This window comes from Erpetoichthys calabaricus, chromosome 9, assembly GCF_900747795.2.
Source record: "Erpetoichthys calabaricus chromosome 9, fErpCal1.3, whole genome shotgun sequence".
In the NCBI taxonomy this organism is placed as follows: domain Eukaryota; kingdom Metazoa; phylum Chordata; class Cladistia; order Polypteriformes; family Polypteridae; genus Erpetoichthys; species Erpetoichthys calabaricus.
The window spans coordinates 94,824,697-94,836,527 of NC_041402.2; the positions used below are offsets into that span (position 1 = coordinate 94,824,697).

The 11,831-nt window shown below is 38.3% G+C and overlaps 1 protein-coding gene across 2 annotated transcripts in view; it reads right to left on the minus strand.

Moving 5' to 3' along the window:
* LOC114657963 (transient receptor potential cation channel subfamily V member 6-like) overlaps positions 1 to 11,508 on the minus strand; it is a 109,424-nt gene extending 97,916 nt beyond the window's left edge. Inside the window, exon 1 of one of the 2 annotated variants that reach the window (XM_051932088.1) lies at positions 11,400 to 11,508. In XM_051932088.1, coding sequence (XP_051788048.1) covers position 11,400 — 1 coding nt within the window. In that variant the 5' untranslated portion in view covers positions 11,401 to 11,508. The remainder of the gene's footprint in view (positions 1 to 11,399) is intronic. The other variant, XM_028809954.2, reaches the window with a different exon arrangement.
* Positions 11,509 to 11,831: the final 323 nt, after the last annotated feature.

An 11,831-nucleotide genomic window follows, 5' to 3' on the forward strand; every position in this document is an offset into this window, starting at 1 on the left:
TTTTAATGTATATTATTAAAATGACATTATGCACTTGAAAAATGCTATCTGAAAGCGCACAATTGATATAAGTGCTGTTATATAAAGGAAATTTTCAGAATTAAACACATTGTGATACTCCAATTCTTATAAGAGTTTCAGTAATTGCTCTTGAATTATATGAAGTTTAACAAAGTTTAAACCTCTCCTAGTGATGTGAATTAGAGTTAGATATACAATTTCAACATAATACAGTATATCATTCTGAAATCTACTTACAACAACAATGTTTATTTATATAGCACACTTCCATACAGCCAATATAGCTGAAAGTGCTTTACTAGATGTTAATGATGAAGTTACAAGAAAAGAAAAATAGTAACATTAGGCAATAATATTAAAGAATAAATAACAAAGAAAGATACAAAATAAATGAATCTAAATGATCTTAAAAGCAGATAAATATCAAGTAGAAGAGTAGTGTCCTTATACAGTATACTGTACAGTACAGTGTCATGACATAAGTCTCTAAGGATGAATCCAGTGATAAGGTCAGATGGCCAGGAGGACAGAAATAAACAACAATAACAGAAAATAAAACTCCAGTTAGGGTGGAGAAAAAAAAAACAAAATCAACAGGGGTTCCAATTAATTCTTAATTAATTTCAGAGTACCATGGAGCTGGAGCCTAGTCCAGATTCAATTTACAGTAGTTCAGTTTTTCTAATATATTTTCACAGAGTCTTATCCCGCTAATACAGTGTTAGAACATTGCACATCTTTACACATATACTCTGATATGATCCTGTCACTCAAAAAGGCACAAAAAGGGATGGAGGCCTCAAAAAATCATAAATCACACCAGCTTTTCACCCAGGTCTGGTGCCTCTGAGTAAATCTCCCGACAGGGAATTTAACCTCAACTCAAAACACAGACTTCAGACCAACCTAGGCTTTTAAATAATGAAAAAAAAAGTTCACAAAATAAAGAAATGAAAACTGTAAACCCTCTGGAATATAAAACAAAACAAAGTTTATTTATATTTAATGATTTATTGAAAAAGAATTTAAAAATAGGACAAGACAAGCAAGGAAGGAAAAAAGGAACAGCATATTTAAACAACCAAATCCAACAAAACACAAGCCAGAAAAAGAACCTTTATAAAATAGCAGTGGTCAAAGGCCAGGATATCCAAATATGAAAAAGAATTGTAAATTGAAAAAAACAGGAATCAAAATCATTGTTTGAAGATGCTTTGAGAACATACAGGAGGCACGAAAGATGAAAATAACCCGGAAAATGAATACATACAATATGAATTTAAACATAATACAAAATGACACAACAATAAGCAACACAATATCAATAAAATCATATCACATAAAGTAAATATAGCCATAAAAACATTCAAAACATATCCAAAATATATTTGAGAATCATCCCAAAAATTAGGATGCAGGTTTTAAATCTGCAATAGGTCGTCAATCTTTGTGAGATGTATGGGTGTGTGAAGAGTTGAACAACTGCCTACCATCCGCTGGAAAATAGGACTTGTAAGAGATTTAATAAGACCTTATTGGGGTTTTTGGCCACCATAGACGAGGATCAGCAGGATAGGTGGAAACAGTTTTTGCCAACACTGGTTCATGTCTATAACAATACAATACTACAATGCTAGTACTAGTTTCACTCCGTTTTATGTAATGTTTGGGCAACATGCAAGGCTTCCCATAGATTTGGTGCTGGGAACTTTTCCAGCACCAAGGAATGAGGGAATGAGGGCTGAGCATAGATAGAAGTTGCTTAGAGCCAACGGGAATGTAATGAAGTTTGTGGGACAGAATAGAGAAATAGATCAGAAATGCTACAATCAACATGTAAAGGGAAATCCTTTGTTACCATGCACCCAGGTGATAGATAAGAAGATAAGTTGGCTCCTTTTTGGTATAAGCAGCCTTGAATTGTGATTGGCCTTTGCAACCAGTTTATAGGATATGACCAGAAGGAACATAGGACAATAATTCAAGGTAATACATGTACTTAGGAAGTGCAGTGGTACCAAGTGAAAATGAGATTCTTGGTGGCAAGGCCTTTGGAACAACAAGTAGTAGTACCAATTGTACCTTGCCCTATATTTTCAGTAGCCTCCATAGACCCTACACAGGAGCATGGCAATCAAACTCTGTCCAGGGAGGAATGTGAGTTAAGGAGATCACATAGACAAAATAAAGGAATACCCCCATGAGATATCATAAAAAATACCCAAGCAATTAACAATACAATTATAACGCAAATAAAATCAAATAACCAAGTGCTCAATCAAAGAAAAGGAAGAACAACACACCACAATGTGCATATCTACCTAGTCAAACAATAAAACATACTTTAGAAATAAAAAAGATTCCTCCATGCATTATAATGTCATGACACACTTTCTTACTGTTTTTAACAAGCTACAAAACATATGCATAGAGTAACATTCCAATGTATTCAGGGACTCAGTCATCTGATGTGAATGTTGGAGCATTTTCTGTTATAAAAACAAGCAGATATTACATTTTTTGTTATTGAAATATTTTGTTGCAAGAGTTGTAGTGACATGTAATAGAAAGGTGCTGTTTGTATAGAATGCCAGTACAGATATAAACTATTTTCCTGCTGATTATTTATGATCTTTTTTTGCCAACAGGAGCGGCTACTAAATATGTAAAATTAGCACTCTAAAGCTAAGTCTGAAACAGTAAACTAATCTCTAAGTGAAAATGTACAGAATTTCTTAAGGATAGGCAATGTGTAAGAAAGGAGATGCTTAGGAAATAATGGATTATAGTAGTTGTTGATCCATTCATTTTCTAAATTCACATTCCAGAGCAGGGTGACAAGGCAACTAGAAGCTATCCGGACAAGTGGTGGTTGCAAGAATCCTTGCCTGCCCATTATAGTAAGAAGGCGGTATCGTGGCAGCAGAGTGGGCACTAAGCTAAAAATGACCAAAAGTAAGAGTCCTACCTGTAACCACACGATCTTTCAGGAAGTGGACCCCGGAGGCTGAGAATACTCTGAGAGAATGTTTTGGAACTACAGACTGGGATATCCTGCAGGGATCTCATAGTGAGAACATTGAGGAAGTTGTTGACTGCACTACTGACTACATCAACTTCTGTATGGACATTGTAGTTCCAGTAAGAACTGTACGCTGCTATGCTTACAACAAGCCACAGATTACAAGTGACATCAAGGGCCTTTTGAACCAGAAGAAAAGGGCTTTTAAAGATGGTGATCAGCATGAGCTCAAGCGCGTGCAGAAGGAACTCCGAGTCCAGCTCAGGGCGGCGAAGGAGCAGTACAGGAGAAAGCTGGAGCAGAAGTTGCAGAATAACAGCATGAAAGAAGTGTGGGATGGGATGAAGATCATCACTGGCTGCAGCTCGAAGCGGGGTACCACCATCGAGAGAGACGTGAAGAGAGCAAACCAAATGAACAACTTCTTTAACAGGTTTGACCACCCTAACCCACTCTCACTCTCACCTCGGAGTACTGCACCCTCCACACATCCTTCTGCTGATACCAGCATAGGAGAGACATCCCCACCCATAATTACAACAGCACAAGTGAGCAGAGAGCTGAGGAGACTTCATGCCAGCAAAGCAGCGGGTCCAGAAGGAGTATCGCCACGACTGCTGAAGGTCTGTGCATTGGAGCTGGGGGGTCCTCTACAGCGCATCTTCAACCTGAGCCTGGAACAGGGGAGAGTCCTGAGGCTTTGGAAAACATCTTGCATCACCTGAGTCCCAAAGGTATCACATCCTAGTAAGCTGAATGACTTTCGGCCTGTTGCTCTGACATCACATGTGATGAAGACCATGGAGAGGCTGCTGCTTCACCACCTTAGGTCACAGGTTCAACATGCCCTTGACCCTCTGCAGTTTGCATTTCAGGAGAAGGTGGGAGCGGAGGATGCCATCATCTATATGCTACACCGATCCCTCTCTCACTTGGACAGAGGCAGTGGTGCTGTAAGAATTATGTTTCTAGACTTCTCTAGCGCCTTCAACACAATCCAACCTCTGCTCCTTAGGGACAAGCTGACAGAGATGGGATTAGATTCATACTTAGTGGCATGGATCGTGGACTATCTTAAAGACAGACCTCAGTATGTGCATCTTGGGAACTGCACATCTGACATTGTGGTCAGCAACACAGGAGCGCCACAAGGGACTGTACTTTATCCGGTCCTATTCAGCCTATATACATCGGACTTCCAATACAACTCGGAGTCCTGCCATGTGCAAAAGTTCGCTGATGACACTGCTATCGTGGGCTGCATCAGGAATGGGCTGGAGGAGGAGTATAGGGACCTAATCAATGACTTTGTTAAATGGTGCAACTCAAACCACCTACAACTGAACACCAGCAAAACCAAAGAGCTGGTGGTGGATTTTAGGAGGCCCAGACCCCTCATAGACCCCGTGATCATCAAAGGTGACTGTGTGCAGATGGTGCAGACTTATAAATATCTTGGAGTGCAGCTGGATGATAAATTAGACTGGACTGCCAATACTGATGTGCTATGCAAGAAAGGACAGAGCCGACTATACTTCCTTAGAAGACTGGCGTCCTTCAACATCTGCAATAAGATGCTGCAGATGTTCTATCAGACAGTTGTGGCAAGCGCCCTCTTCTACGCAGTGGTGTGCTGGGGAGGCAGCATTAAGAGGAAAGACGCCTCACGCCTGGACAAACTGGTAAGGAAGGCAGGCTCTATTGTTGGCATGGAGCTGGACAGTTTAACATCTGTGGCAGAGCGAAGGGCGCTCAGCAGGCTCCTATCAATTATGGAGAATCCACTGCATCCACTAAATAGTATCATCTCCAGACAGAAGAGCAGCTTCAGCGACAGACTGTCACTGTCCTGCTCAACAGACAGATTGAGGAGATTGTTCCTTCCCCAAACTATGCGACTCTTCAATTCCATCCGGGGGGGTGAACGTTAACATTTAACATTATACAAAGTTATTGTCTGTTTTTCACCTGCATTATTATCTTTCTTTAATTTAATATTATTTATTGTATCAGTATGCTGCTGCTGGAGAATGTGAATTTCCCATTGGGATTAATAAAGTATCTATCTATCTATCTATCTATCTATCTATCTATCTATCTATCTATCTATCTATCTATCTATCTATCTATCTATCTATCTGTCTGTCTGTCTGTCTGTCTGTCTGTCTGTCTGTCTGTCTGTCTGTCTGTCTGTCTGTCTGTCTATAGGGTGAATATACACACAGACACACACTAGGGCCAATTTAGAATCCCCACTAACCTGCATGTCTTTAGACTATGAGAGGAAACTGGAGCAAACCCACGTAGACCCACATGCAAACTCCACACAGGGAGAACCTAGGACACAACTATCGGATTGCAAGGCAACAGCACTAAAATTGCATCACCATGGCATGTAGTTTTCAGATTATTAATATCTTTACATTAGTTATGGCCTCAAAAAATATTGAGGAAAAAATACCCCTTTTTTCAGCATTATTGTATTAACATAGTGTATCTGTTGGTTGGGGCCAGGCCCTCACTAGCCACCTTTAAATACCACCCATGTGTGCGTGGCATTTTAATTGAATTTCTCATGGTAGCACAGTACTTAGCATTGCTTCCTCCTGGATCATGTTTTCTAGATTCAAATACTACAGCCAGTCACTGTGTTTGTGGGTTTTTCTATGGGCACTATAGCTTTCTTCTTTCCCAAAAACATGAATTTTATCCATCCATCCATCCATCCATCCCGCTACTTTATATTCTAACTACAGGGTCACAGGGTTCTGCTGGAGCCAATCCCAGCCAACATAGGGCGCAAGGCAGGAAACAAACCCCGGGCAGGGTGCCAGCCAGCTGCAGAACATAAATTTTAATTTAATGTAATTGAAAACTGGCCTTGTATGAGTGTGTTGTGTGCAGAAGTGAGCATTCTGATGGACTGGCACTTTGTGCAGGGCTTGTTCCTGCCTTGCCTTAATTTGATAGGCTCTAGTCCCCAACAACTTTGAATCAGATTAAGCAAGACTGAGAATAATATTTTATCTTATATTCAGAAATGTGCACTCCAAGGCTGTAAATGAACAGTGCACTATACTAAAGAACAAATTAACTTGTTGAAACTTTGATCTCTGTTCACAATAACTTTATAGAAAACCCAGATACGTGAGCTGCAATCTATTAAATTTATTCCAGGATTATAGGGTATGAGCTATGTTGAAAGACTAAAGAAGGTAAATTTTTGCAGTTTAAGGGGCATGAACTTAACTGGTGACATCACAGAGTATTTAAAAAATAAATAAATAAAATGGTATGGTAAGCAATTAAACTTCAACAAGCATCTAAGAGGCTAAGAAGGAAGTTGTTTAAGAAAATAATTCACACAAATGTTAGAAAATACTTTCTACCCAGAACTGCACACGCTTTAAATACCTAGCACTGTAGTGGAAAGAAGCGCCTTGTGAATCTTCAGATTTGACACAGCACTAATTTGGTAAATGCCATAGGAAAAGAAGTTACTGGGTTACTTGAGTTTATATAATTTTATTAGGCAAGCATGTTCATACATTTAAAAATCTCACTTGATGGTTGCTTACACATTGACATTTTAAATACATGTAACACAACCTTTATAAGAAATATTAAAAGAATAAAGAATGTAATTTTAGTACTAAATGCCAACAGTTCCTGGAAGTACATAATCCAGTGACAACTGAAACATGATATAATTTTTAGATAAAAATCAGTGGTTAGTAATATTAATGGTTTGGGTAAAAAAAAAGTTTTTTCTATGCCATGTTGTTTTAACCTTAAGTGCCCTCTCACTTTTCCCAGAAAGAAAGAGACTGAATGATGTAATGGCTACTATGGGAAGGATGAGAAATAAACTTGATATTTAGATAAATGCTGCAGTCAAAATTAGCTTTTTACAGTGTAGGATCATGACCTAAATTCAGATTATACTGAACATTTAGACTAAAACTACATAGTCAAGAAAAATTACCTTTGAAATATTTTTGGAGAGTTCCTGAGCCCTGAGTCTGTTTTGATACAGGCTATTTTTTTTTGTAAAAATTGAGTTTCTCCCAGGATAGGTCCCTGTTGTCAATGAAGCAGATGTTTCATCTCTCATAGAAGGTTATCATCCATCCATACCGTCCACTCCTTCAGGTCCTAAATATGAGACGTGAAGTCGAATGTCGTTGATGCAAGCACGTATTACAGTTGTCCCAATAGTCTTGAACTTTTGCTTCCCAAGGACTGTTGGGGCCGTTCTTTCTACATCTTTATCGCATGATTCACCAGGAAAACATGACATGAAAATTTTACAGTCAGGTAACCGAAAGTTTAGGTGGGTGGCGCATGATCAATTCTCTTATAACCATCACGTCACCACTGTCTACAGGCATGGCGAGAGAGCAGAGAAGGTTGAAACAGTTGTCAGTGGTGATACTAGATTGAGGAAGTGGAGATGACCTGGGTTTGGGCTCCTGCTTCTATTGTTGATGTTTCTAGGTTCCATCATCGTCAGGAGCTGAAGTAAAGCTGACTCAGCCCGGAATGCAAGTGGCACAATGCGGGGTAGAGGTAGCTGAATTGAACCTGGACGTCGATGAAGTCTGTAAGAGGCAAGCTTTCTGATACCTGAGATGCTTTCATCCGGCATGGAGCTGTTGAATGTGCATCTCTAGGGATTCCAGTTCTTCATCAACATGTTGAGGCTCACAGTCAGCTACCTTGAAAGTGATGTCACACCCAAACATATACAGTGGTGACAAAATACAGCCTTGATGGAGTCTGACACCGACAATGAACAAATTTGACTTAACGGTAAGTATTCTGACACAGCTCTCACTTCATTAATGTAGGTAACAAACAGCATGCAAGTGCTGCCCTGTTACTCCATATTCCTGCAGCACCTCCCACAAAACATGAAATGGACATGATCATATACTTTTTCCAGATCTACAAAACACATGTATACTGGGTTATCATACTCCTATGCATCCTCCAGAAACTGCCAGGAGGAACAGCTAGTTTACTATTCTGGATGGAATCCACATTGTTTCTCTTGTATCTTTGGCTCAGCTATCAGATGGATTCATACCTCCAGGACCCTTGCATATGCCTAACCTATGAAGCTAAGGAGTGTATAGTTGAAGCACATCCTCCGGTCCCCATTCTTAAATACATGGACCAACACATTAGTCTGCTATTCCAAAGGTGTTTTATCTGCCTTCCATGCAACATTGAATAGATGCATTTGCCACACTATCCCGACAATGTCCAGCACTTTCAACATCTCCAATAAGATTTCATCCTCTCCAACAGCCTTACCCCTCATGGAGTCTTCAGATGATTATGTCCTCCCCACTGGACATGTTCAATGCTGCCATCTGGTAAGAGAGCATGTACACATGCTTAAGGAGTTTCTCAAAGTGTTCCTTCTACCACTCAAAAATTTCCTGAGAAGAGGTCAGCACCTCTCCATCCCTCCTTAACACAGCCTGAGCACGGCCACACCTTCCTCTTCTGAGGCATTCAACAGTTTGCCAAAAGAAACTCAAGGCCATACACTAGTCTTTTTCCATGACTTCTGCAAACTCTTCTCATACTTGAGCTTTTGCTTGCACAACCACTTTTGGAGGAGTCCTCTGAGCCTCTTGGTACCACTCAACCGAGTTAAGAATTCCCAAAGAAATTATTTCCCTGAAGGCCACCTTCTTCAGTCTGACAGTTTCTCTCACCTCTGGTGTCCACCATTGGGTCCTAGGGTTGCCATCATGAGATGCCCTAACCATTATAAGACCACAGTTTTTAGCAAATGCTTTCACAATTGAGATCTTTAACAGGATCCATTTGGACTCAATGTCCCCAACCTCACTCTGCATATGGGAAAAGTTTTTTGGAAGGTAGTAGTTGAACTCATCACAAATGGAAGCCTAAACCAGACACTTCTGGGCCGCTCCACACAATGATGTCCCTCCAGGTATCTCTGTCATTGCTTAGCCCGCAGCTGGAGGCTTATGATGTATCCTCTCACTTGACTGAGGTCTTTCACACATGGTAACTCTAGAGTAGGAGAGGGACCACCCCCAATCTAGAAGTTGGTTCAAAAACACATACTGTGGGGGTGATATCAACTATATGTAGCTAGTACTTATCCACCTCCAACACCAGATTCCTTTCCCCTAGAGAGCTAATGTTCCAAGTACCCAAAACCAGTCTTAATTTCCAAGGTCTTGTCCATCTGGGTCCTTCCTGCCATTGTCCACCATTAAACTGGCATCACACCCGACCCTCCCCTTTATCTTGCAGGTGGTGAGCAAACACGGCGACTCCATATAGCAATAATGCATGTAAATTATATTAACTTCAGTTATTTATTTATTGCAATGAAATTATTCTTTGAATTCAACACTAATATTTTATATTTGTCTTATTAAAAACATTATTTTACCATGTGAGTGTCTTAAAAACCATTTGCAGTAATTCCAAATAATTTGATGCTGTTTAAGTTTTACATGTAGCACAGTGTAAGACAAAAGTACAAGAATATTAAAATTCTGTACTTTGAAAACAATCATGTTTTAATAAGTCAGCTAGTCAGTCCTTTTCTAACCTTCTTAGTCTTGAACAGGGTCACAAGGGTCTGCTGAAGCCTATCCTAGCTAGCATACGATACAAAGCAGAAGCAAATCCTGTACAGGGTGCCAGTCCATCACAGTGTTTCAATAAGCTGAATGACAATAAAAAGATCTTTAATATATTTCTTTTTTTATTTTACCCATGTTGAAAAAGTTTGTATTGAAACGTTTTGGCACCTAATTTCAAATAAAATAAAATATAAAAATACTGAAAATATTATTGGGCTGTAAGCCTGATCAGTGACACAATGCTGAAATGAACAGGAGTTGTCACTCTGGATTCTGCATATTCTCTCCATTATCTTTACCTATTTACTCTACTTTTTCCCATTTCCTTCTACAACCCAAAGGTGTTGTAGATTGAATGACTGTTAAATTTACATTGACATTGTAGGAGTGTGTGCACTGTTAGGTTCTAGCATATAGTCCTGGTTTGATTCTTACTTTGAATCTTGCTCCTTTCTTAGACTCTAATGTTAAGAAAAGTTTTTTTTAAAAAGCCATAGGTTTGCATGTGTTTTTTATAGAAGTGGCTCCAGACTCACTGTGTAAATCGCTTTGAGTAGCAAAAAAGGATATGTAAAAATTTTTTATTATTATTATAGACTACAGTTTGCAATTAAAAATTAAAGGATTTTATTACAGAATCAGTTTATTTTAAGTAGCATTTTCATTTAAAAAGCTGCATGTTTAAGAGCAGAAAAATACAATACATTCTTTAATAACTGTCAATTTTCTTTTATTTACTTTTCTTTCTTTTTTTCTTTACTATGTCAGAAAAACAGTAAATCCCTCATTCATCGTACTAAATAAGAAGACACAAAAGGCTGTTTTATATGAACCCAATATTGTGAATTATTCTGACATTTAATGTATTGTGCAAAATGTTATTGTATATATCTTCAATACATTTTGAGGAGTGAAACCTAAGGAATTTTCCACACTGACGTTTATGGCTACAAATTATCTAAAATTGCAGTTTACTGGAGAAAATAACAATTACAGATAACTTTAATGTGTTTTAACTAAACACATCAAAATACAGTTATATATCGATACTAAAATTTTAAGTATAATATATAATTGTAGATATTGCATCTGAAATGTAATTTTTACCAATTAAAAATGCAATTTTGACTAAACACACGCATATCTTAAATATAAATTCCTTTAAGCAGCCCACGTGAAAAGTCCCTTAGCTGAATATATTAGAAAGCAGGAATTTAAGCACCTTCAAATCTTGACGTGATGTTATTTTGGAGAATCTATCTTAGGCTGAATGCCCTATTCTCGTCAAAATTGCGCTAATATCTGTTATTACCGAAATATTTCTTATTCATATTCTCTCTAGTTAATATTACAATTTGAATTTTTAGCATTCAAAATATGTCGCAAATTTAAAATCTAGTGATTATTGAGACTCATGGGAATGTAATTTTTATTCTTCAGAACGCAGTTATGACTTGCCAGATTAAAACATAAAATATTAAAATGGTTTGCTATACATCTGAACTCGTAATCATTCACGTATGATTCACTCGTATGTCTATTGTCTACTATATAGAGAGAACACACACAACACACAAATATAAACCGAGTCTGATTGTTACTGCTTTTTTTTTCGGATTGCAGCGTCTGGTTATTACAATTAAACAATGGCAAATATTCAAACGAACAGATAAAATCCTTTATTTACAAAGCGGAGAACAATTGAAATGTTAACTTACTTGTCTAGTCAGTGAAGCAGTCCAAAGATTTCAAACGGCAGGTTAACTTACTGCGTGTAAAGTCTTACACCTTTTCATCTGTCTCTGCTTTTGATTATTTAATAACGCCCTCTTTCTTGCAGATTGTATCTCTTTTTGTAGAAACTGAAGAGTCCACTCACAGCAATTTACTTTAAGTCTTATGACCAAGATGTGCCGCACATATGTAAAATTCAATTTGTCAGCAAGATCTCTATCGGTAGGGTTGATAGTGCTGATGCTGCACTCCATGCAGGCTAAAGGCACATTATACTGGTATTTTTATACACGATTTTATCTAACTTTTCTTCTCTGTCTGGGTCAAATTTTGCGATTTTTAAAACACTTTTACCGAATCGATTTCCTTAAAACGTGTCATCTCTGGCGACAACGTTGTATTTCATCAGTTTTGAC